Source organism: Phacochoerus africanus, chromosome 6, assembly GCF_016906955.1.
Source record: "Phacochoerus africanus isolate WHEZ1 chromosome 6, ROS_Pafr_v1, whole genome shotgun sequence".
Classification (NCBI taxonomy): Eukaryota; Metazoa; Chordata; class Mammalia; order Artiodactyla; family Suidae; genus Phacochoerus; species Phacochoerus africanus.
Genome location: NC_062549.1, coordinates 39,212,765 through 39,237,155, shown reverse-complemented (window position 1 = coordinate 39,237,155; position 24,391 = coordinate 39,212,765). Strand labels below are relative to the sequence as shown.

General features: G+C 46.9%; 1 protein-coding gene across 1 annotated transcript; it reads right to left on the bottom strand.

Annotated features, from left to right (window-relative positions):
• Positions 1 to 786: 786 nt before the first annotated feature.
• TSPYL5 (TSPY like 5) lies at positions 787 to 5,223 on the bottom strand. The gene is made up of 2 exons (XM_047783559.1): positions 2,962 to 5,223; positions 787 to 1,499 (listed from the first exon to the last, which is right to left on the bottom strand). Exon 1 carries the CDS (start codon positions 5,137 to 5,139, stop codon positions 3,892 to 3,894), a length of 1,248 nt encoding a protein of 415 aa, XP_047639515.1. The 5' UTR covers positions 5,140 to 5,223; the 3' UTR covers positions 787 to 1,499; positions 2,962 to 3,891.
• Positions 5,224 to 24,391: the final 19,168 nt, after the last annotated feature.

Below are 24,391 nucleotides of genomic sequence, written 5' to 3'. Positions count from 1 at the left end.
CTTTCATCTTCCCAGATAATTCTGATGTGCAACCAAGATTGAGCACTGTTACTCTAATCTAAAAGGTCCTTGAAGGTCACCTCCTTTGCTACTTAAAGTACAGGGCACAAACCACCAGCACCAGCATCACCTGGAAGTTTGTTAGACTCTTGTGTAAAATCTCAAGTCCCACCCCAGACCACTGCGCCACAATTCATATTTCAACAGGATGCCCCACCTCCCCACACAATTCAGAGGCACACTAAAATCTGAGAGGCACTGGATTTCCACTAGAATAGCCCGGAAAGCTTGTTAAAAAACAAGACTACCTGCCTTCTTCCCAGAACCACAGACTCTCAATCTCTGGTAAGGGCTCAGGAAGCAGAATTTTATATATTCTTCTATAGCTAGTCACCCAAGGGCCTGAGGCTTCAGAATCACTCGTGTATGTCACAGAACACATACCCTTAACTACCTAGCCTCCGCTTATCTAATTCTCTTTTGAAAATAAAAAATATAACAGAGGGAGTTCCCATTGTGGCACAGCAGAAACGAATCCAACTAGGATCCATGAGGATGTGGGTTCCATCTCTTGCCTCCCTCAATGGGTCGGGGATCTGGCACTGCCATGAGCTGTGCTGTAGGTCAAAGACACGGCTTGGATCCTGCATTGCTATGGCTATGGCTGTGGCCAGCGGCTGCTGCAGCTCTGATTCTACCGCTAGCCTGAGAACATCCATATGCCACAAATGCAGCCCTAAAAAGCAACAACGACAAATTAAAACAAAAAAAAAGGGAAAAAAAATGTAACAGAGATACAGGCTTTTATTTTTCCGTCACGCATGCAGGCTTACAACTATTTATACTGTTTCGGAACAAAGAAATAATTGCATTATTACCAGGGTGTCAAATTACCAAGACAGACAACCAGTTACTGATTGATTACTTTGGGGAGCTTATTTTTACAGAACACAACAACAATTTCCAAATTATAGTTCCAAGCCCAGAGTTACTTTATGATACCAGGACGAGCTGATAACAATTCTAATAGTCACACAAGCCTCGTCTTACACAGGAAAAAAGACTGATACTCTGGTGCCTCGGGTGAGCACCTGATCAAAGACCGCGAGGTCTCTGAAAGAGTTTACAACAGTCTCTCCTTTTGTGGATGCAGGAAAAGGCAGCATCCCTGTCATCACTTTTTGAGACTTCATGTTAATTCTGAAGACTTTCGTTTCTAAGGCTCATCTCTGGAACTTCATTAGTTTAACATGAAAAGCAAAAAGCAGACCTGATATGATAATGGCAGTGCACCCCACCACTGTCACCACCAAAAGAGTGTCCCAATCTCCCAAAGCAGTCCTGGTTGAACTGGCACAGTGTCTTGGACTTTCAATAAACAATATAGGCGGGGAGAGGGAAATACAGATGAAACCAGGTTATCATAATTGATAAAATTGATGTAGCCGGGTGACGGGCACGTGGGGTCCACGGACCATCCTCTCCACTTCTGCGCATGTCTGAAAATGTCCATAATAAAGAGGAAAAAGTTCAAAAAAAAACAAAAAACAAACACACACACACAAAAAAAAAAAAACCAACAAAAAAAGCAGACCTATACAGCTCTATTCTCCCATTAGGGGAAAAAAAAAAATGGGGAAGGTGGTTAAGATTTACTTAGAGACAAAATAAGCAGCATATAGCTTAATCTTCCACATACACAAGGCCACACCTAGAACAAAAGAAAGCATCCAAAGTAACATTCTTCTGTTTTTGGTTTGCTTCTGTGATTTATACAATCCACTGATGATGAGATGGAGACTGGATAAACTTTGGGCGTACCCCCACATTTGCCCATGACCCCCTTTAACTCCCCCATCTCGTCCCCTCCACCACGGAGAGAGAGGTGTACTCTCCCTGAGGCTTCGCAAGCCATTTCAATCGGCTCTTCCAGGCCTACTCCGCACCAGACTCATTCCCGCTCTGTTTCTGCTCCAACGCCCCTTGCCCAAAACACCCTCTCTACAACCCTGAGTCAACTTAGCCCTTGAGGACCTCAGAACAAGATGTCCCATGGGAAAGGGAAGCTAGGGGGAGGGCAAGGATGGATACAGTCTTACTTCTCCAGCCTCAGGGAGGAGAGGGAGAAAGGGGACACAGACAAGCTTGGGCAGGGAGGGCCCCGTTCAGCTTTTACACCCACCAGAAATGAGCCCTGGGGATCCAGAACAGACTCTGCCCACCCCTATCCCCATGCCCCAGGAGAGAGCCTTGGGATTCCCCCGTACTGGAGCCCAAAGCCTACTCCTACAGATACTTAAAGGTCGAAGTGAGGAGAGCAAAGGACGGCTGAGGGCAGGAAAGCTGGGGAATGAGGTCCCAGAGGGCTAGAGGTTACAACAGAGGAGGAAACAGCAGGAGGCAACTGGGTCTTAGGGGGCACAAAGAAAGGTGGGAACAGGAGTAACACTAATCCACGACACCGCTGCCTGGGGGGTTATAGTTCTCGCAGATGCGCAGCCATGAAAAGAATTTGCAGCATCAGAATTACAGAGTGTACACAGGAGTCAGGATCAGGGTGTGCCCACAGCCCCTCTGGCCTTCTGGCTCCTCTACCCTCTTGCAGCCCTTTGTGAGCATGTGCATAGCACGTCCCCAGCTATCTCACCAGCTGTGCATAAAAAACCTTGGTTTCAGAATTGTTTTGTTTTCTCCGAGCTGTGGTACCACTGAAACAAAACGGAAAGAAAGAGAAAGCAGGGGTGGGGGACAGGACAAGGAGATCGAGAAGGGAGGAAGGGCCAAGAGGAAGAAAAAGAGGGAAGGAAGAGCAGGAAGAGGTGTGAGATGAAGTAGACACAGGCCCAGAGATCTAGAAATACCTCTTCCCCAACAACCCCACTAGAGCGCTCTCGTCATGTGTGAAGAAGGGATGCGGGGAGTCCACAAAGGTACCTAGACTCTAGATGAGTCAGTCCTCACCCTCAACTGGAACCGCAGCTTGATTTTCAGTGAGCACATGTCCACACATACCAGCCCGCCCATCAGTCTCGGAGCCAGTAGGGTTCTTAGAAGGCTGGAGGGGAGGGGAAGTGCCTCATGCGCCGGCAGCAGATCTGGGTCCACAGGCAGTTCTTGAGGTCCTTGTTGACCAGGAAACCAAGTGGGGCCGAAAGCAACCTAGACAAAACTCAATGGCCTGCTAGTAATGAGGCATGGTGCAGACCTTGAGCGAGGTTCCACCAGAAGAAAGGCCCAGAGGCAGGAAGAGACGCTTGATGGTACAGAACACACCGCATACCGCTTCGGACCCTTAACCTCATCCATGTCCAGGAGGGCCGCATGGGCCCCTTGGCCAAAGCCAGAGATCCTGTGGATGGCACCCTGGCTGGTGACCCCAGAGCCAAAGAACAATCAGTTTTGGCTGGGAGCCAATACCATGTGCCCTAGCTTCATTTTGCAGTGGGCAATAGAAAAGCTTGCCATGGATGGCATGCATGGCCAGCGTGAACACGAAGCCCAGCAAGTCATGGGCCCTGAAGTAGCAGAGCTTGAGGATGCACTGGTCCTCCTGTTGGATGACTCATGAGTGTCCATGTTAAAGACAAGTGGGAAAGGCCAGAGCCAAGAACAGGGTCCAGGCAATGTAGATAAAGGCAGCACACATCTGAATCAAGTGTGTTTAACATATGAACAGAAGGGGTGAGATCACATAACGTGTAGCACTAATGGAAAAAGAAAGAACGTCATGGGGAGGCAACAGAACATGATCATAAATGCCATATTCTTGTAACAGAAGTCCAAAGCGAATACAGTGCACAGAGGCCAACACGAAGAGATGGCAGACAGCCAAACACATGTGGTCAGCCAGGCACGGGTCCAGCAGGAGGTAGGAGGGAGACTTGTGCAGGCTCAGTTGGATTTGTTGACCCCAGGCTCAGGGGTCTCCACTGGCTGCCTTGTTGGACCTGGCCGGCCCTCCTTTCCTTTCTCTGCACGGGCCCCTTCACTCATCAGGTAGTACTGCAGAGGATTGGGCCACAATTCCTCGTTGATTATCTCCACAATCTTGTCAGACTCAATGGAGCTGTGGTTGGAAAACCACCCAAAGAAGCTCCGGCTGTTGTCTGGGTTGCCCTGACTTAGGGTCTGGAGATCATGCCCTGGGAGCCACTGGATTGGAGTTGAACGAGACACCACCTGACCGGATGGACCACACCCGTATTCCTTGATGAGCACCTTATTTTGGAAATAGGGGTTGCGCCCAAAGTAGAACTTGATTTTGTAGCCCAATCTGGCGAGGCCGAGCTCTTCCACCTCCAAGCTATTCAAGTAGCCGAGTACCTCTTTATCTTGGTTGTTCAGAAAGGATGAGAGCTGGGGGTGGTTCTGAAACGCCTGCCCCCAGAAGCCCGGGATGTTCTGGATGAGGAGGTTCCGGCGCTCTAAATGATGCAGGCGCAACTGGCCAAACTTGCGAGAGAGCCGCAGGTAGGCCCTGTCCGCCTGGGCGTTCATGGTCTCCAGCTTCAACTGGACGTTCTCCAGCGTATCCATGCTGCCTTCTGTCGCTGGAGGCCCCGACCCTGCATCCTTCTCCACCTTCTTTTCCTCTACCACTGGAACGGAGGCAGACTCCCCAGCAGTCCCTTTCTTCGGCTTCCCACCGGCTACGGCCGAAGGCACCCTCCCCGCTGCGCTACAGGTATCTGAGGCCTTCTTCCCAGCCGGGCCGCGCCGATTTCCAACGCGGGGGCCATTTTTCGGTCTTCCCACGGTTCCCACGGTTCCTACGAAGACGGTGTCTGTCGTCAGACGCTCCGAGAGGGATGCGGCCTTCCCCTGGCCGGGCCTGGTCGCGGCCTGCCCGCGATCCCCCGCAGCCCGGGCCCGGAGCGCGAGGCCACAGTCCAGGGGGAGCCGACAGGCGTCCTCTTCCCCGGGCCGGCGGGGCGGCGCGGGCGCAGCGGTTTCCAGGCCACCCCAACCCGCGCCAGCCTGCACCTGTGCCGCCTTGGTCTCCTCCCCGAGCCTCTGGCACTGTGGAGGGTCCGGGTCGCGTGGGGCGTCATCAGGAGCAGCGCGGACTCGGCCTTTGGCGCGGCCTTTGCCCCGGCTCTTGGCGCGGGAGGACTTTCTACCCCTACTTCGGCCGCTCATGGTGGTAGCGGACTCGGCTTCAAAGCCACGCTCCGACCCTGCGGCCCCTGGCGCCAGCTCGCGGTCCCTACCGGCGGGCCTCTCCATGGCAACCGCCGACGTCACGACTGCACGACTATACCGTCGCGCGAGGACGGGATGCGCCTGGTGATTGGCTCCGCCGCCGCAGCTGCGCACCAGCCGACCCTCACAGACGCCCCCCATCCGCATCTCACCCCAGCTCCCTCTCACTGTGAGCCGAGGGTTTGCTTCGGTTTGGTGTCTTCCCCCAAGTCTCAGTTGTGCCCTCGGGGGGCCTCTCACACGAAACACCCTCAAGACAGCCATCACATCCGTCCCTCCCATCATGGGCTTTCTAAGCTAAACATCTTCAGACCCTTCACCTGTCTGCTGTGACATCTATTGTGATGAAACTGCTGCTGGTCTTTATGTCTGATCTCTGAAAACCTTTGCTTAGAGATTTGCTCTGGTACCTTAACTCCAGGGACTGTAAAGGTAGGTACCATAATGCCAGAACCACCAGGCGATTTGCTGCGCGGTGGAATGTTAATAGTAATTATACAAATAAAAACAACTAGTATTTTGGGACAATCGTTATGTATCCGGCACTTTACTAAGTGCTTTATATGCATTTTCGCAGTATATGATGGAGGTATTGTTACCATTCTTATTTTCCAGATTAGAAAACAGTGGCTCAGAGAGGCCAAAGAACATTCCTGAGATAACACAGGAAAGGATGGAAGCACAATTCTAACCCAAACCTATTTGACTCAACCTTTGTTTTATATTCCCAAGTGGCTAGTTCTTCCAGACCTGCTCAGCTGTAAACTCCTGCACTAGGTCTTCAGAATGCCAGCCTTGCCTCTTAAACCAGCATCAGCAGAGCACCTCTGCATCCTGGGACCATCATCCGAGTCTTCTAGCTGCCTCCGGTGTAGTTCAAGCTGAGCTATCACTCAAGGCACAGGACCAGGAATGAAGGCTACAAGTCAGAACTCCTGTAATTGAAGGAAGACAAGAAAGTGCTCAGAGAATTCTTATTCAAGGAGCGGAGTCAGGCTTCCCAGGTTAAGATTCAGAAGCAGAGCCTCCATAGTGTTGGCAGCGAGGATGCGCTAGAAACATCTCAGACCCTGAATCGAAAAAGCTGAACAACCTATCTCGTATTCCTGAAAGAGCCCTGGACCATGCTTTTACCAGCCAGGTGGAATAGCGAGGCCAGTGATGAGGTTGTGACCAATGTGAAAGTTTTCGGGTTGTCCTTTTAAGCTCAACAAGCTCAAAGGGAACAAAAAGGCCCTTTCAGCCAGCTAATGGAGATGTGAGCCCCAAAGTCCCTGAGTTCCCCATACCTCTTTACTTTCATTACTCAGTGTGTGGTGGTGGCCTGGCAGCCTGGCATCACCTGGTAGCTTGTTAAAAATGCAGGATTTCAGGCCCCACCCCAGACCTACTAAATCAGAATTTGAATTTTAGCAACATCTCAGTCGATTTGTATCCATGTTAAAATTGAAGTTTAAGGAAAATAGGAATTATTTTGATACAAGTGAGCCTTATTTTAAGCCACCCAGACACAAGTGACTACTGACTTTTTCAAAGGCTCTACAGTGGCCTGCAAGGCTCTCTAATCTGTCAAATTCCCTTTCTGCCACTACCCAGCTTACCTCTCTGACCTCATCCTCTTCTCTCCCACCCCCTTCCAACTACACTGGCCTCTCTACTGTTTTTCAAACTCAGCAGGCAGGCTCCTGCCCCCGGGCCTTTGCACTGGCTCTTCCTTCTGCCTTCAGTGTTCTTCCCCCAGAACATTGGCCATCTTGGCTGGCTCCCTTCACACTTTGCTTACATGTAACCTTCTCAACAATCATCCTATTAAAATTGCCGCCCATACCCCTCCCTCTAACTCCTTCTTAGAAAACTTCTTTATTGGATAAAACTTGGAATGGATTTACAAGGAGATCCTTCCGAGTAGCATCGAGAACTATGTCTAGATACTTATATTGCAGCAGAACAAAGGGTGGGGAAAAAAATGTATACATGTAAGAGTAACTTGGTCCCCATGCTGTACAGAGGAAAAAAATTAAAATAACAAAACAAGGAAAAAAAACTTCTTAGTATTTATCACCTTCCAACATACTATCCCAATTCTTTATTACGTTTCTAGTTTAACAGCCTCACCTCTCTGGAATGTCAGCTGCATGCAGGCAACGATCTTTGTCTTGTTCACATGTGCCTACAGTAGTGTCTGATGTAAAAAGCATGGAATAGGAGTTCCCGTCGTGGCGCAGTGGTTAATGAATCCGACTAGGAACCATGAGGTTGTGGGTTCGGTCCCTGCCCTTGCTCAGTGGGTTAACGATCCGGCGTTGCCGTGAGCTGTGGTGTAGGTTGCAGATGCGGCTCGGATCCTGCGTTGCTGTGGCTCTGGCGTAGGCTGGGGGCTCCAGCTCCGATTCGACCCCTAGCCTGGGAACCTCCATATGCCACGGGAGCAGCCCAAGAAATGGCAAAAAGACAAAAAAAAAAAAAAAAGCATGGAATAAATAAATGTTTAGTCAAAGAACTAAAGCAGAGTTTTTTAAAAATGAGTTTATAAATTGATTGTCTGAAATCAGAAAGCCCCCTTTTTCCCTGCGGAAGCAATTTGATAGATGAAGGTTATATATTGAAATCAACACATGAAACATGTTAAACTTATAATTCAGCCAAAAATGCATCTTTTAATATGGGCACCATTCAGGGACAGTCTCAGGTAAAAATCTGGAGTGATGCTTTTTAAAAATTAAGTTAAGGGAATTAATATTTGACTTAAAAGGGATCAAGCCAAGGATTAGCCTAAATTCTTGTCCATGGCCCTTTCATAACTGCTTTTTCCAAAGGCCTTCATGATCATCCCAGACTGCAGTTTTGTGCCAGTCCTTGTACAGAATTACCTCTTAAACTAGATAACCAGATTCTGGATTTTTTTTTTTTTTTTTGCCTTTTGCTATTTCTTGGGCCACTCCCGCGGCATATGGAGGTTCCCAGGCTAGGGGTCCAATCGGAGCTGTAGCCACCGGCCTATGCCAGAGCCACAGCAACGCGGGATCCGAGCCGCGTCTGCAACCTACACCACAGCTCACGGCAACGCCGGATCGTTAACCCACTGAGCAAGGGCAGGGACCGAACCCGCAACCTCATGGTTCCTAGTCGGATTCATTAACCACTGCTCCACGACGGGAACTCCAGATTCTGGAATTCTTTATAAATCTCGGGGGGAAAAAATCAGCTGAAGCAGTCACCATCCCCATACAAATTGTAGAAATCAATGGGTCAGCCCACTTCTCAGAGCACTCACAGTTGGACCAACCTCTGTTGTCAAGAGTCTTCATCCAGCATCAGCATCTGTGTCATGTGATGCTCACGCATGACTAAACCACGGAGGATTCCCGTAGGCCAGCCACTGCACTCTGTATTTATTACACGATCTGCTTGAGCCTGTTTTCATCCTGTCAGGTAAAGGCAAACAAATGTGAGACTAACACACCTTATAGAAAGGTACTTCTGGGAGTTCCCGTCGTGGCTCAGCGGAAATGAATCTGACCAGTATCTATGAGAATGCAGGTCGGATCCCTAGCCTAGCTCAGTGGGTCAGGGATCCAGCGTTGCCGTGAGCTGTGGTGTAGATCACAGATGCAACTTGGATCTGGAGTTGCTATGGCTGTGGCATAGGCTGGTGGCTATAGCTCCAATTCAGCCCCTAGCCTGGGAACTTCCATATGCCGTGAGTGCAGCCCTAAAAAGCAAAAATAAAATAAATAAATAAATAAATAATTTTTTTTAATTTTTAAAAAAAGGAAAGAAAGAAAAGAAATACAAATTCTCTCTCGTGACTTCAGAGATCCAGGTGTGTTTTGACCTTTCCCCAATAATTAAGGGCCTAAGTCCCTGATAATATAAATATTTAATTGATTCTGTTAAATAGTGCATCTTTAGCAAATATTTATTAAAAACTCATAAAAACACTTTTCAAAATATTCAATTAACCAGTTTTCACTTTTGTCCTCTGAAAAGTGTATTTCCTCCATTCCTTTTAAGGTCTGATGTCCTTAAATCATAGAAATGAACAAGCTGGGAAAAAACACATTCCATTCATCCAGCCTATTCCCCAGCCAAGAGAACAGCATTCGCAACATTTTCCCTAGTAGAGCTTTATGATCCCAGACTACATTTTTAGCCACAGGGATTTTTCTCTTTCCCTAAGGAGATGGATTGAATCTGTGAGGTCAAACAGTGAGTATTACTTACTGTATGGAATTTTGCCAATGAAGCCCTCCCAGATTATGGAGACTCCTAGAAAACAAGGGGGTGACATGGAATATTATCAAAGCCAAGGAGGGAGAAAAAAAATCTGCCCTTTGGGTAAATTTCCAAAACCATTTGAACTTCACATCTTGGGAAATGTGCCTAGCTTCTTCCCAGTTCACCCTGAAACAGCAAAAGTTGATAGTAGACCACTTACGTCATCCAGTTCATCTCACATAAGGTGCTGTACAATATTTTAAAATAGTGCCAGGTGTATTCTTCCTTCTTGGCATTTCCTTTTTACCCTTCAACATTTTCACCATAAAAATTAGATCTTTAGACCACACGTTATCTTGTGCAGAGGACAGAAGGGTACAAGGTCTCTCTCTTCCCTGACCTCCCTTTCCAGGCCACCCAGGAATGTTTTTTTTGTTTGTTTGTTTTTGTCTTTTTTTTTTTTAAATCTTTTTTGCCTTTTCTAGGGCCACTTCCCGTGGCATATGGAGGTTCCCAGGCTAGGGGTCCAATCGGAGCTGTAGCTGCTGGCCTACACCACAGCCACAGCAACTCCAGGATCCGAGCCAAGTCTGCGACCTACACCACAGCTCATGGCAATGCCAGATCCTTAACCCACTGAGCAAGGCCAGGGATTGAACCTGCAACCTCATGGTTCCTAGTCGGATTCGTTAACCACTGCGCCACGACGGGAACTCCCTGTTTATAACATTTTTTAAAAAAGCAAACAGATGCTCAGAGAAAAATACATTGGTCCACAATACTGCACCCAGAGAAGAATATCAGGATTATGAGTGCCAGTAGAGGAGTTCCTGTCGTGGTACAGCGGAAACGAATCTGACTAGGAACCATGAGGTTGCAGGTTCAATCCCTGGCCTCGCTCAGTGGGTTAGGGATCCAGCATTGCCTTCCAGCTGTGGTGTAGGTCACCGATTCGGCTCAGATCTGGCATTGCTGTGGCTGTGGTGTAGGCTGGCGGCTACAGCTCCGATTCGACCCCTAGCCTGGGAACCTCCATATGCCATGGGTGAGGCCCTAAAAAAGGACAAAAGACAAAAAAAAAGAAGAAGAAGAAGAAAATAACTTCGACCAAACAGCATGTCATAGCTGAGATTTCTGGAAAGTTAGCCACACCCAGGTTCATGGATCTGAGAGTTCAGAGCCAATAGGAAGCAACACAAGTAGCAGTTTCAACCCAGAATTAGTATTTTATTTAGAACAGAAAGAGAAAATGTACCATCCTGTGGCTAAACATATGACCTGTTGTTGTGGGGGCCAGGAAATGTATGCTCCCCTATGGGATGTGCTTTCTTCAATTCAAGCCCCGCCCCAGCCCCCAACCCCAAGAGGGAGCAGTGGAGGAACCAAGAACCACCAACTACCGCTGCAGGGTTAGACCTAGATGTGACATCGTGCACAAGCCAGCTTCTAAAAGAAGGTTCATAAGTGTGAGAGAGAGACCCCTAAAGTACCTGAGCGGCCCACCTACTCTTGATATAAAGCAAAATGCCTCAAGGAAGGAGAAGACATATCCCTCTGTCTCTTGTCTTCCATCACTCAAACCACCTAAACAGTAAAGCAAAAGTTTCTAGGAGTTCCCATTGTGGTGCAGCAGAAACGAATCCGACAGGATCGATCCCTGGCCTTGCTCAGTGGGTTAAGGATCCGGCGTTGCTGTGAGCTGTGGTGTAGGTCGCAGACACGGCTTGGATCCTGCATTGCTGTGGCTCTGGTGTAGGCTGGCAGCAACAGCTCCAATTCGACCCCTAGCCTGGGAATCTCCACATGCTGTGGGTGCGGCCCTGAAAAACAAAACAAAAGTTTCTAAAAGGAATCAAACAACTACGATAAATTCTAGCCATTTATAATAAAACAAGATTTCAGCAACCAATGATGTTAAAAGAAATCACTACCGTTAAGCAATGAGCTCCTGCTGTATAGCACAGAGAACTCTATCTAGTCACTTGTGATGGAACACGATGGAGGATAATGTGAGAAAAAGAATGTATGTATATGAATGACTGGGTCGCTTTGCCGTACAGCAGAAATTGACAGAACACTGTAAGTCAACTATAATAGAAAAAATAAAAACAAAATTAAAAAATCACTACCATATGACTCATGTACTATTCCTAGTAAACTAATTCTTTCATCATCAGGAGAATTTATATGACATTCTCCTGATGATGAAAGAATTTATTTCCTAGATGGAAATTCTAGAAAAAGTCATATTAAGAATTATGCTGGCATAATTTGGCTTTATCTAAGAGCCTGGCCTTCTGGTCTTAATTTTCTTATTCAGTCACGACTAGAAAATATGCCAAACCACCCCTCTAAAACTACTCACCGTTAACAAAGTCACATGTCCTTTTAAAATTAAAATAGGGAGTTCCCATCGTGGCGCAGCAGAAACGAATCCGACTAGGAACCATAAGGATTTGGGTTTGATCCCTGGCCTTGCTCAGTGGGTTGAGGATCCTGCATTGCCGTGAGCTGTGGTGTAGGTCGCAGATGCGGCTCGGATCCTGCATTGCTATGGCTGTGGCGAAGGCTGGCGGCTGCAGCTCCGATTTGACCCCCAGCCTGGGAACCTCCATATGCTGGAGGTGCAGCCCTCGAAAAGACAACAGACAATAAATACATACATACATACATACATAAACACATAAATAAATAAAATTAAAACAGAAAATTCCTTTCATGATTCTGAGCTTGTGAACATGGGATGGGATAGGGAGGGATCACATGGGGTGGGGAGGGAGTTGGCAGGAAAGGGTGGCCACAGGCTGGGGCCTAAGTATGCATTTGGGATCTAAAGAAATCATACTCAGACCTTGACGATTTTGAACTCAGATAAAAGAGACTACCTGTTGACAAGAAGCAGCAATGCTGAAACACGAGAAAAGGGCAACGGGGCCTGAATTTGTTTCCTATTGCTTCTGTAACAAATCACCACGGATTTAGTGGCCTAACACAACATAAATTATTATGGTACAGTTCTGGAGGTCAAAAATTCGAAATGCTCACCCTGGACTGAAATTCAGGTGTTGGCAGAATCCTGGTGGATTCCATTCCAAGGGCTTCTCCATCTTCTAGAGGTGTCCCCGCCTCAGCCCTGCCGGGCAGCAATCACGTCACTCCTGACTTTCCTCCTGTCCTCACTTCTCCATCTCACCAGCTTCCCCCTTTCACTTATAGGACCCCTCTGGATTCAAACAGCCTGACCTGCCTTACCTGGGGTAAATTCTCATCTAAAAATCCTTAACTTAATCATATCCCCAAAGTCCCTTTTGCCTTGTAGGCTAACATACTCAGCTTCTGAGGATTAGGGTTTGGACATCTTTAAGGGCTGTTAAGCTTCCTAACATAGGGCAATAAATACTGAGTATTGTTTTTAAAAGTTAAGATTTACAATCACTTTTCCTTCTTCATAATTAGTCATGTCTTTCATCTACGCCCATCCTTTTAATTCCGTGCCCTAAGTCTATTTTATCACAATAATAGGTAATGTTTATTGTTTTCAAGTACCAGGAATTTTCTTGGCATTCTCACATTGAATCCTCTCAACCACCCAGTGAGATAAGTGCCATTATCATCCCCACTTCATGGATGAGAAAACGGGGGCTTAATGAGGTTAAGTAACAAGTCTAAGGTTACACAGCTGAAATTCAAGGCTAGGTCTGTCTGGCTCCCAACCTATAAGAAACAGCTCAACTAGACTGAGGCTTATAATCGTGTGTTTCCTGCTCACACTCCAGATCCATTACACGTCTGCCCTGGTTCTGCCGCATCTTCACATCTTCATCATTCCAAGACCCAGGATGAAGAAGCAGGCTGATCTGGGATACGGACCTTCTCAGAAGAGAAGAAAGAGAGAGGTGGTGGACACTCACATAAGCTTTTAGAATGTCACCTTGGAGGTGACATAATCCTTTCTGCTCACATCTCACTGGCCAAAGCAAATCAGCAACTAAGGCTAACATCCACGTAGCCAGGAGGACGTTCATCTATTGCCAAGTAAGGCAAATATCTGGAAAGAATAATACACTGTACCACCGATTAAAGATAAGAGAAGTAAGCGCTTATCCACAGAGGCAAGATGATGTGGGACCTCCCTTGGTGGCACAATGCTCATCTCTCAGCGAGTTGGACTCCTGGGTTGGTCTGTGCACCAAGTCACCTGTATGGGGGAAAATTCTTAGACGATGAATGAAATTTTCCTTCATCCACGTGCCCAGGGTCTAACACTCCACCGTTAGAGACAAAGTTGTGCTGCTTGAGGATGGCTGCGTGATGCTGGGAGTTATGAACTGTTCTCCAAGGGAAAGTTCTCCAACCTGGTAGAATTGAGATGGATGCAGACCTCCCTCAAAGCCTCAGGTGAGAAAGAATGGGCTCTCCAACAAGGGATTAATCTCCAAAGTATACAAACACCTCAAATAGATCAATATCAAAACAAATAAACCAGGAGTTCCAGTTGTGGCTTAGCAGAAACTAGTATCCATGAGGATGTGGGTTTGATCCCTGGCCTTGTTCATTGGGTTAAGGATCCTGCATTGCTGTGAGCTGTGGTATAGGTCACAGGTGCAGCTTAGATCCCACATGCTGTGGCTGTGGCATAAGCCAACAGCTGCAGCTCCAACTCAACCCCTAGCCCAGGAACTTACGTATGCAGAAGGTGTAGCCCTAAAAAATAAATAAATAAGCCAATTTAAAAATGGGCAGAGATCTAAGTAGATATTTCTCCAAAGAAGACATACAGTTGTCCAACAGGCACATGAAAAGATGCTCAACATCCCTAATTACTAGAGAAATGAAAATCAAATCTGTAGTGAGGTATCCCCTCACTCTGATCAGAATTACCATCATCAAAATGTCTACAAATAACAAATGCTGGAGAGGATGTAGAGAAAAGGGAACCTTCCTACACTGTTGGTGGAAATGTAAATTAATGCAGCCAATATGGAGAACATTATGGAGGTTCCTTAAAAAATTAAATATAGGGGAGTTCCTTTCATGGCTCATTGGTTAACAAACCCAACTAGGATCCATGAGGATGTGGGTTCAGTCCCTGGCCTAGATCAGTGGGCCAGGGATCTGGCATTGCCATGAACTGTGGCATAGGTCTCAGATGCAGCTCAGATCCTGCATTGCTGCGTTGGTATAGGCCAATGGCTACAACTCCAATTTGACCCTTAGCCTGGGAACTTCCATGTGCCAAGTATGCAGCCCTAAAAAAAAAAAAAAAAAAGGCCAAAAAAAATGTAAATAAAGAACTACTATATCATCCAGCAATCCCACTCCTGGGTTCCTATCTGGAGAAAATCATAATTCGAAAATGTTCATGCACCCCGATGTTCATTGCAGCGTTATTTACAATAGCCAAGACAGGGAAGCAGCCTAAATGTCCATCAACAGATGAATGGATTAAGAAGATGTGGTACATATAAACAGTGGAATACTACTCAGCCATAAAAAAGAATGAAATAATGCCATTTGCAGCAACATGGATGGACCTACAAATTATCATACTAAGTGAAGTAAGCTAGACAAAGACAAATAACATATAGCACTTATATGTGGAATATAAAACAAAAAACAATGATACAAATAAACTAATATACAAAACAAATAGACCCACAGACATAGAAAACCAATTTATAGTTACCAAAGTGGAGGGGAGGGAGGGATAAAGTAGGAGTTTGGGATTAACATACAGACACTACAATATATAAAATAGATAACCAACAAGAATAACACAGGGAACTATATTTAATATTTTTTTTCTTTTTCTAGGGCCACACCCATGGCATATGGAAGTTCCCAGGCTAGGGGTCTAATCGGAACTGTAGCCGCTGGCCTATGCCAGAGCCACAGCAACACAGGATCTGAGCCACGTCTGCAAGCTATGCCACAGCTCACGGCAACACCGGATCCTTAACCCACTGAGCAAGGCCAGGGATTGAACCCACAACCTCATGGTTCCTAGTCGGATTCATTAACCACTGAGCCACGACAGGAACTCCTATATTTAATGTTTTGTAATAACCTATAAGGGGAAAAATCTGAAAAAATATTTATGTATATAACTAAATCACTTTGCTGTATGCCTGAAACTAACACAACATTTTAAATGAAATATACTTCAATAAATATACTTCAAAAATTAAATATGGAAAAAATTTTTTTAGGGCTGCACCTGGGAATTCCCAGCCTAGGGGTCACATTGAAGCTGCAGTTGCCAGCCTACACCACAGCCATAGCAACAGGGATCCAAGCCTCATCTTCAGCCTACACAATTCATGGCAACATCTGATCCTTAACCCACTGGTCAGGGCCAGGGATCCAACCTGCACCCTCATGGATAGTAGTCAGTTTTGTAACCTGCTGAGCTGCAACCGGAACTCCCTGAAAAAAAAATTTCACTTAAAATAATAAATCATATCATTGTAAATGTAAAACTTTTTTTTGCTTTCCTAGAGCTGCAACACTCAGCATATGGGGCTTCCCAGGCTAGGGGTCCAATCGGAGCTACAGCTGCCAGCCTACACCACAGCCACAGCAACGACAGATCCGAGCCACGTCTGTGACTTACACCACAGATCACGGCAGTGCCAGATCCTTAACCCACTGAGCAAGGCCAGGGATCTAACCCACAATCCCACGGTTCCTAGTCAGATTCGTTTCCACTGTGCCACAATGGGAACACCTAAAACTTTTTTAAAAAAAAAAGAGAGTAGGGCCTCCAAAGGTCCTCCCTAGTCCAAAAATTTCCTCTGACAAGTATCCATGAAGATGTGTGTTCAATCCCTGCCCTCGATCAGTGGGTTAAGGATCCAGCATTGCCGTGAGCTGTGGTGTAGGTCACAGGTGCACTCGGATCTGGCGTTGCTGTGGCTGTGGTATAGGCTGGCATCTACAGCTCCATTTGACCCCTAGCCTGGGAACCTCCATAAGCTGTGGGTGCAGCCCTAAAAAATGAAAAAAAAAAAAGACTAAATAAATAAATATGGGAGTTTTCATCGTGGCACAGCTGTGGCTATGGTGTAGGCTGGCAGCTACAGCTCTGATTTGACCCCTTGCCTAGGAACTTCCATATGTCACAGGTGCAGCCCCAAAAAGACTAAATAAATAAATAAATAAATAAAGCTCATCAGGAGTTCCCGTTGAGGCTCAGCGGAAATGAATCTGACTAGCATCCATGAGGACACAGGTTTGATCCCTGACTCACTCAGTGAGTTAAGGATCCGGCATTACCATGAGCTGTGGTGTAGGTTATAGACACAGCTCGGATCTGATTTTGCTATGGCTGTGGTGTAGGCCGGCGGCTACAACTCCGATTCGAACCCTAGCCTGGGAATCTCCATATACCTCAGGTGTGGCCCTAAAAAGACAAAAATAAATAAATGAATAATAATTCCTAGGATTCTAATCCAGGTAAAGAATACTCTTCTCTCAGCACAGTTCTTAGGATGCAGGCACTGGGAGTGATGGTTGTTTCTCGGGCAGGGGTCCTCAAACTGTGCTCCAGGGAGCCCTTGAGGTCCCGTGAAGTTGTCTCAGAAATGGCCAGACAGAGGGACACACACCCAGATGAGTCCTTGCCCTCAGTCCTGGGCTAGGATGAAAAATGGGGCTTTCGATGATGGGACTTGAGGTGGAAGGAGAGAGAAGTTCCTTTTGTTTTTTTGGTTTTTGTGTTTTGGGTTTCGGGTTTGTTTTTTGGTTTTTGGTTGTTTTTGTTTGTTTGTTTTTTTGTTTGTTTGTTTTTGCCTTTTCTAGGGCCACTCCCACGACATATGGAGGTTCCCAGGCTAGGGGTCGAATCGGAACTGTAGCCACCGGCCTACACCAGAGCCACAGCAATGCGGGACCCAAGCCGAGTCTGGTCTGCAACCTACACCACAGCTCACGGCAACGCCGGATCCTCAACCCACTGAGCGAGTCCAGGGATTGAACCCTCAACCTCATGGTTCCTAGTCAGATTCATTAACCACTGAGCCATGACAGGAACTCCAAGAAGTTCCTTTTGATGTAAAAACTCACAGAACCTCTGCAAAAAGAGGCTCCATCTTCGTGGTCTGGAAGATTTGACTGCCTAGTGTTTGTTTCCCATGACGTTATAAATGTTTGGCCCCATCCTTACTTCCCAGAGGCGCATTCAGAGAAGAGAGAACTGAATAGCTGGCCACCCCTGCAGGGAGCTAAGGAGAAGAGGGTGATACCAGGAGGAGGGGGTGGAGGACCTCAAGGAGGCAGGGCCAGGGGAGGAACTAGGAAGAGCATGTCAGAGGGGGAGGTTTGTTTTTGTTCCCAGTGCCGCTAAGGAGCATGGCCCTGTGACCAAGCCCATGGCACTGGAGGCGAGCATGGTGGAACCTCGGACCCCCCACCTCCCCTGTGCTCTGTGGGTCCAGTGGGCCCTGAGACGGCTGCCAGTGATGCCGCTTAACAGAATGCTGCTAGGACCACTTCCTCTCAGCAGACTTTTGAGTGCATACATACAGGAGGCTTCCACTTAAGATTTCATTTGAATTTTTAAAACAAAAGCTGAAAACCCCACAATTTAACCCAATCTTCTCATTTCATAGGAAAGGAGATAAGATCCCAGATTAAGAGGCTTACCCCAGGTCAAGGAGAGAACCGGTAGAAAGTCCGGAATCAGAACCAGGACTTTCAACGCCCAATCCTCTGTCCCTACCAGACAGCCCTGTGTTCTTCAAACCCTGGGCAAGCATCTTTGGCCTGCACGGCCCTGTCGCTTAGGAATGATGATCACTGGCTTTAACTGGGTAGCCTCACCTCCAGTGCACCAATGGAGGAGATTGAGTTTTTTGGATGTTGCAGCAAACCCCCTGCTTTACAAGGAACCAAACCTTCATCTTGCCATGTTCCTCGGCTTTTCTAAAAGCCACTGCATGGGACTGTGAGCTCCTGGCTTCACCTGGGTCCCCGTCGCCCCGCCCCCCCCCCCCCACATCCCTTCGCTTGGCCTTGCAGCCTTGTGCTCCCTGGAAACGCTGCTGTGGCTTGTGCGGATGACGCAGCCTGCGAGCTGGCTGCTGGTCAGGATTTTCGCAAGTTTGCCACGTTGCAGTGACAGGACTGTGTCAAGACCCAGATGCTTCAGCACAAATAAATAGCACATCTGGGACCTGGATGGGGTCCAGCTGCATATCCTAGAAAAAAAACTGGAGTGGAAACAGAGCCAAATGATACACAGCTGGAAACTGTTAAGTTTGCAGGGCAGGGGGTGGGGGGAGGGCGGGGGGGGGGGTGGCGGCGGGCGGTTGAAGCAGAGAGATGAAGAAAGAAATGGAAAGGAAGGAAAAGAGATCAAACCAGGGATTACTGCTGTCTGTAGGCTCTGAATTATAATTGCTGAGAAACAGACCATGGTTTATACAACAGCTGAATTAAAAGCATTCCTTCAAATAGACCAGGCTGGCCAAGTATATGAAAAAGTATATATGTGTGTGTGTGCATATATACATATATATGTCACTTTGCTGTGCAGCAGAAATTGGCACATTGTAAATCAATAATACTTTTATAAAAAGTAATTTTTAAAAAATGGAAGTAATGAAGGTGATTTAAAAAAAAAAGAGTTTTCCTACAAAATGATGGTTTATAATAATTGACCTCAAAGCAGAGAGACTGAGCAGGGAAGCTTGACTCGTGGACATCTGGCTGCCTTGGATGTCGGTTTGGTCACCTCCCCTCTGTTTGAATCTATCAATGGCTTCGTGGTGAGTGGGGTGAAGGAGGTCAGCCCTGCATCGGTGAGCACACCAGGGCTCCCTCCCTGGGGTCACCGGTGTTTAGGAAGCTCAGCGAGTTCCCAGACCCCAGGGCAGCTGAAGGCACCTGTGATGAACCTGCAGAGAATTAAAGAGGAGGCCAGAGAGGAGGAGGAGGGGGTGGTACAGTGACATCACTCTCTCCCAGCCCAGATGCCCAGGCAGATGATTCACTGAGATGAATCAGCGATGGCTGCCAAGGCAGCTGCCCACCCACGGCCCCGCCAGAGACTAAAAGCCACAAGGGCATCACCAAGGAGAGGAGAGGAAATAAAGTGAAGATTAGTACAAAAACAAGGGTCGGGGAAAAAATCCGTTCCTCTCCCTCTTAACAGCAATCAAATGCATGGATCACCTTCTTAATGATGGCTTGATTTAATCTCCTGGATTAAAAATACACCCAAATGAAGCCATCGTTAAGAGATGCCAGAATGCTGTCTTTCTAAGCAAAGCACAACATCGCAGGGCAAAGCTTTTCTAGATCTTTCCAGTCCTTCCCCCGTTGTCGACATCTTGTAGCAGGTGATGCAAGGTAAACCCTCTGCTAGAGAGGATCAAAGGTTCCTTCCAACCTACCTGGTGCTGGACTTTGACGGCCCAAAGATGCAGGCTTGTCATCATTTAAGGAAAGCAGATGACTCAACAAAGTGGACCCTGTGGCAACTCTTCCATTTGATTTGGTTGAGATGCCAGGTTTTCTGCATTCACAGACCATCTGAAAGAATAAATGATTTTCTTTGGGTCTTGGTTGGGGAAAGTTTCTAATTGATAATGATGGCACTTTGGAAAATTCTCCAAATGATTGAACCCTAACAGAAGGACTAATCTTGGAAGCTAATTCTTAGTTCATGGGTTCCCAGCAAAGGGGGAAATCGGTCAACCTTCACGATATCATCTACCATGATTCTGAAATCTCATAACAATATATTTAGGGAATATGATTGGAAATTGGTGTGATTCTATGGATCTATGTGTTAGTTAAAAACCTTTGTTCAACCGTTCAAGAAATATTTATTGAGTACTTTCTCTCTCTCTCTCTTTTTTTTTTTTGGCTTTTTGCCTTTTCTTGGGCCGCTCCCGCGGCATGTGGAGGTTCCCAGGCTAGGGGTCCAATCAGAGCTGTAGCCACCTGCCTACGCCAGAGCCACAGCAATGCAGGATCCAAGCCACATCTGCAACCTACACCACAGCTCACGGCAACACTGGATCCTTAACCCACTGAGCAAGGCCAGGGATTGAACCCGCAACCTCATGGTTCCTAGTGGGATTCGTTAACCACTGAGCCACGATGGGAACTCCTTATTGAGTACTTTCTAAGAACCAGGAAGCTGGAGATAAACCATTGAAGGAGACACAGACCCTGCTCTCAGGGAGTTTAATAGTGGAGCAACCAGATTTCCTGAAACCATTGTGATTGAAAACACAGCTGTTCATTCTGCTCACAGTTAATTTCTTGGAGTGTCAATCAATTTTAAAGTAAGAGAAAACAAGTCTACCTGGCACCTGAAAACATCCCCTGCCTCAAAATAAAGAGAATTGTATGAAGAAAAATCTTAAATTTTTGGTATTTCAAGAACACAGAAGCGGCATAAAAGGAGGTAAACCAGAATTCTTTCTGTAGCCTGGTAATTAATTGGCAGCTTAAAATCTCCCACCAGAGATTCCAAACCAAATTGGTACTTGGGGGAAGAAGCAAGGAAAGTTGATGGAAGACATTACCTAAAAGTATCTCATAATTCAAAAATCCTCACAATTCAAAAGCAACCGTGGAGTTCCCATTGTGGCTCAGTGGTTAACGAATCCGACTAGGAACCATAAGGTTGTGTGTTCGATCCCTGGCCTTGCTCAGTGGGTTAAGGATCCAGTGTTGCTGTGAGCTGTGGTGTAGGTTGCAGACACGTCTTGGATCCCACGTTGCTGTGGCTGTGGTGTAGGCTGGCGGCTACAGCTCCAATTTGACCCCTCGCCTGGGAACCTCCATATGCCATGGGAAGCAGCCCTAGAAAAGGCAAAAAGAAAAAAAAAATTAAAAGCAACCATGACCACGGGTAGACAGTTTGAAGGACTGGGGGTTGTAAATGCTGTTCACCAGCTGAAATGGCATTGCCATGTGGCAATAGCAAAAACACTTCTTTACAACTTGTCCTGCTGCTGGTTTAAAATTATATGACTCTTGGCTCATTTCTGGTTTAGTTTGGGGGCCCCCCAGACTTTTCTCCATCCTGCTGGCCCCAGGAAGTTGATCTGGATAGAATACACCAAAGCATCTCCTTGCCCACTGGTTTCCAGGCAGCTTCCACCCATGGGCAGCACCCACTAAAATCAGGACGATGGAGATGAGAGGTTGGGCATCTGTTCCTAGAACCCGCTGCCAGGCTGCCACAGGTCACCTGTGTCCCTCTACCAAAGGCCCTGGCTGCTGTCAGGCAGCCCTCTCCACACCTGCCCTCCTAAGGGGACAATAACTTCTCATTCCCCTCTTGCCATCAGGGCTGGAGGGGGGATTTGTCCTGCTCCACACAGTTTCCCCACATCCTACCTGTGCCTTTGTCAGTGGCTCTTTCATCCAGTTAAGTGCGCCATCTATTTCCTGCTGGGACCATGACAAATCAGGGGAATGTATATTATCTCAAATGTTTTTCCAGGAGTTCCTGTCGTGTGGCCCAGCAGAAACGAATCCCACTAGGAACCATGAGGTTGCAGGTTCGATCCCTGGCCTTGCTCAGTGGGTTAAGGATCTGGTGTTGCCCTGAGCTGTGGTGTAGCTTGCAGACAAGGCTGGGATCTGGCATTGCTGTGGCTGTGGTTTAGGCCAGCAGTTGTAGCTCTGATTTGACCCCTAGCCTGGGAACTTCCGTATGCTGCCGGTGTGGCCCTAAAAAGACACACACACAAAAAGTTTTTCCAAAAGGTATGCTTTTATTATTATTTTCATGTGACACGATTTCAGGTTTGCTCAGTTCAAACTTGCATGAAAAACAATATATTGCAAAAGATCCATAGGCCCATCTGCATGGATCTCAGGCTTGAAAATCAAGGGTTATAACAACCTGCCTTAGATTCTCTCTTTAGTTGAATCCTTTATGACCGTGGGGACCTTCCTTTCCTGCTTTACTTTTAGCTTAAATAGTAGACAATAGGTGGTCCACTAACCATTCCTCCTGACCTGGCTTCATTGATTTCTTGGCAAGAGGACGAAAAGGCTTTCCGGGCAGTGCATTAAGGCAATCACCCTTCTGCCTGTCAGTCATTGCAATTCCATTCCCAGGCAACGATAATCTCTGAAATATTCAGAAACAAGCCTGTGACCTCTCTTCTTCCACTGCAGCAATGCACGGGGTTTGATTTTTATTTGGCTTGATTTTTTTCATCACCTCAGCCCCTCTTGTTGGGTCACTGATTCCGTAGTAGACAACTTGGCTTCCACTGCAGCTCAGAGAGGCCAAGGCAGACAATGTGGCTGTGGGCCAAGTGGGTGTCTGCTACCAAGAGCCAGGGCACATCTGCTGATTTATGGACATGACCCATCGTGTCAACATTTGCCACCTCCATCTGGAGCTCCCCGTCCATCCCTGCATTCATTCTTACCCATTGGTGCCATTTCCACTTCATCGCTTGCAAGGAAACGCATTCTGGAAGCATCATGGGACAAGGCAGTCAACAATTTCCTGAGATGCATGTCCGAGGAATATGGATTTAAATGGAAAGGCAGGGGCGGGCAGTGACCTGCCTTGTAAGGGGCAGACCACATGGTACACAGGCTGACAGCACTGACTTTAGAATCAGATCTGAATTTTAATCCTAGTTTTTACCTCCTGTTAGCTGAGTGATGTGGACTAGCTGCTTTATTTGTCCAGTTCTTACTTCTCCTCTCCGTTAACTGTGCATATTATGAATACCTACCTCCATGGCTGTTGCAGAAATTCGATGAAAGATGATCAGTAAATTATCGGCACATTGCGTGCTACGATGAGCACTCGGTTAAGTAATGTCTTCATCCGTGAGCTCCTTGGTGGTTTTCCTACTTGCTCCATGAGATTCAGCTCACACTCCACCTTCCACGGCATGACTACGAACACATAGAAACAGAATTTCTTCTCTTGTTGCTATGTCGATTTGCTCATCGCAGGGGCTACATTGTCCTAGCCCACAGAGGTCTCAGACATAGAAACCCAGCAGCATGGAAAAAGGCAGTGTTATAGGCACATGAGAGTTTCTCCTTTTCAAAGCATTGTTTTTTCAGGGGATGAAGGGTTGGGCTGAGACTAGCTTTTTCTGATGCCTCTCTGAATGACAGAAAGCCAGAAAAATAAGCTTCAGCCCACAAAACCATCTAGCTACTAACACTTCCTATTTAGCTACCTACCCAAAACTCCTCTATTGGAATCATTTTTATTATCTACCCTTTGTCTCCCCCCAAAGCTATGACATTTCAATTTAATTCTCTGGATGCATGGATATCACTGAAGAATTTTAAGCAAAATAAAGCGTGTTTAGGCTTAGTTCATCAAAAGAGCATTCTGGGAGTTCCCTGGTGGCCCAGCAGGTTAACTGCTGTGGCATAGTTTCAATCCCTGGTCCAGGAACTCCCACATGCCTTGGGTGCAAAAAAAAAAAAAAAAAAAAGGTCATTCTAGGCTGGGAGCCGCATTAAGGATGAGGAGTAGGAAAATTAGCTCAGTGCTTCTGGAATGTTTAAATGTATCTGATTCCCCTGGTGATCTTGTGAAAAATGCAAATTGTTGTTTTGTTTTTGTCTTTTTAGGGCCGCATCCGCAGCATATGGAAGTTCCCAGGCCATGGGTCCAATCAGAGCTACAACTGCCGGCCTACACCACAGCCACAGCAACATGGGATCTGAGTGGCGCCTGCGACCTATGGGACAGTTGAGCACAACGCCAGATCCTGAACCCACTGAGCAGGGCCAGGAATCGAACTCAAGTCCTCATGGATACTCCTCAGGTTCTTTACCATCGAGCCACAGCAGGAACTCTGAAAAATACAAATTCTTATTCTCAGGAGGCCTGGGGTGAGACCGCGATTCTGCAGTTCTCATCAGTGCTGCTGGTCTGTGGCCGTATTTGGAGAACCAAGAAGTCAAGCCTTTCAGTCCAAGTTCTGATGCTCCAAGTTGAATGAAGAACCGTGCCCAT

Coding starts and splice junctions, on each gene's coding strand:
- TSPYL5 (XM_047783559.1), bottom strand. CDS start 5,139: ATGAGCGGCCGAAGTAGGGGTAGAAAGTCCTCCCGCGCCAAGAGCCGG.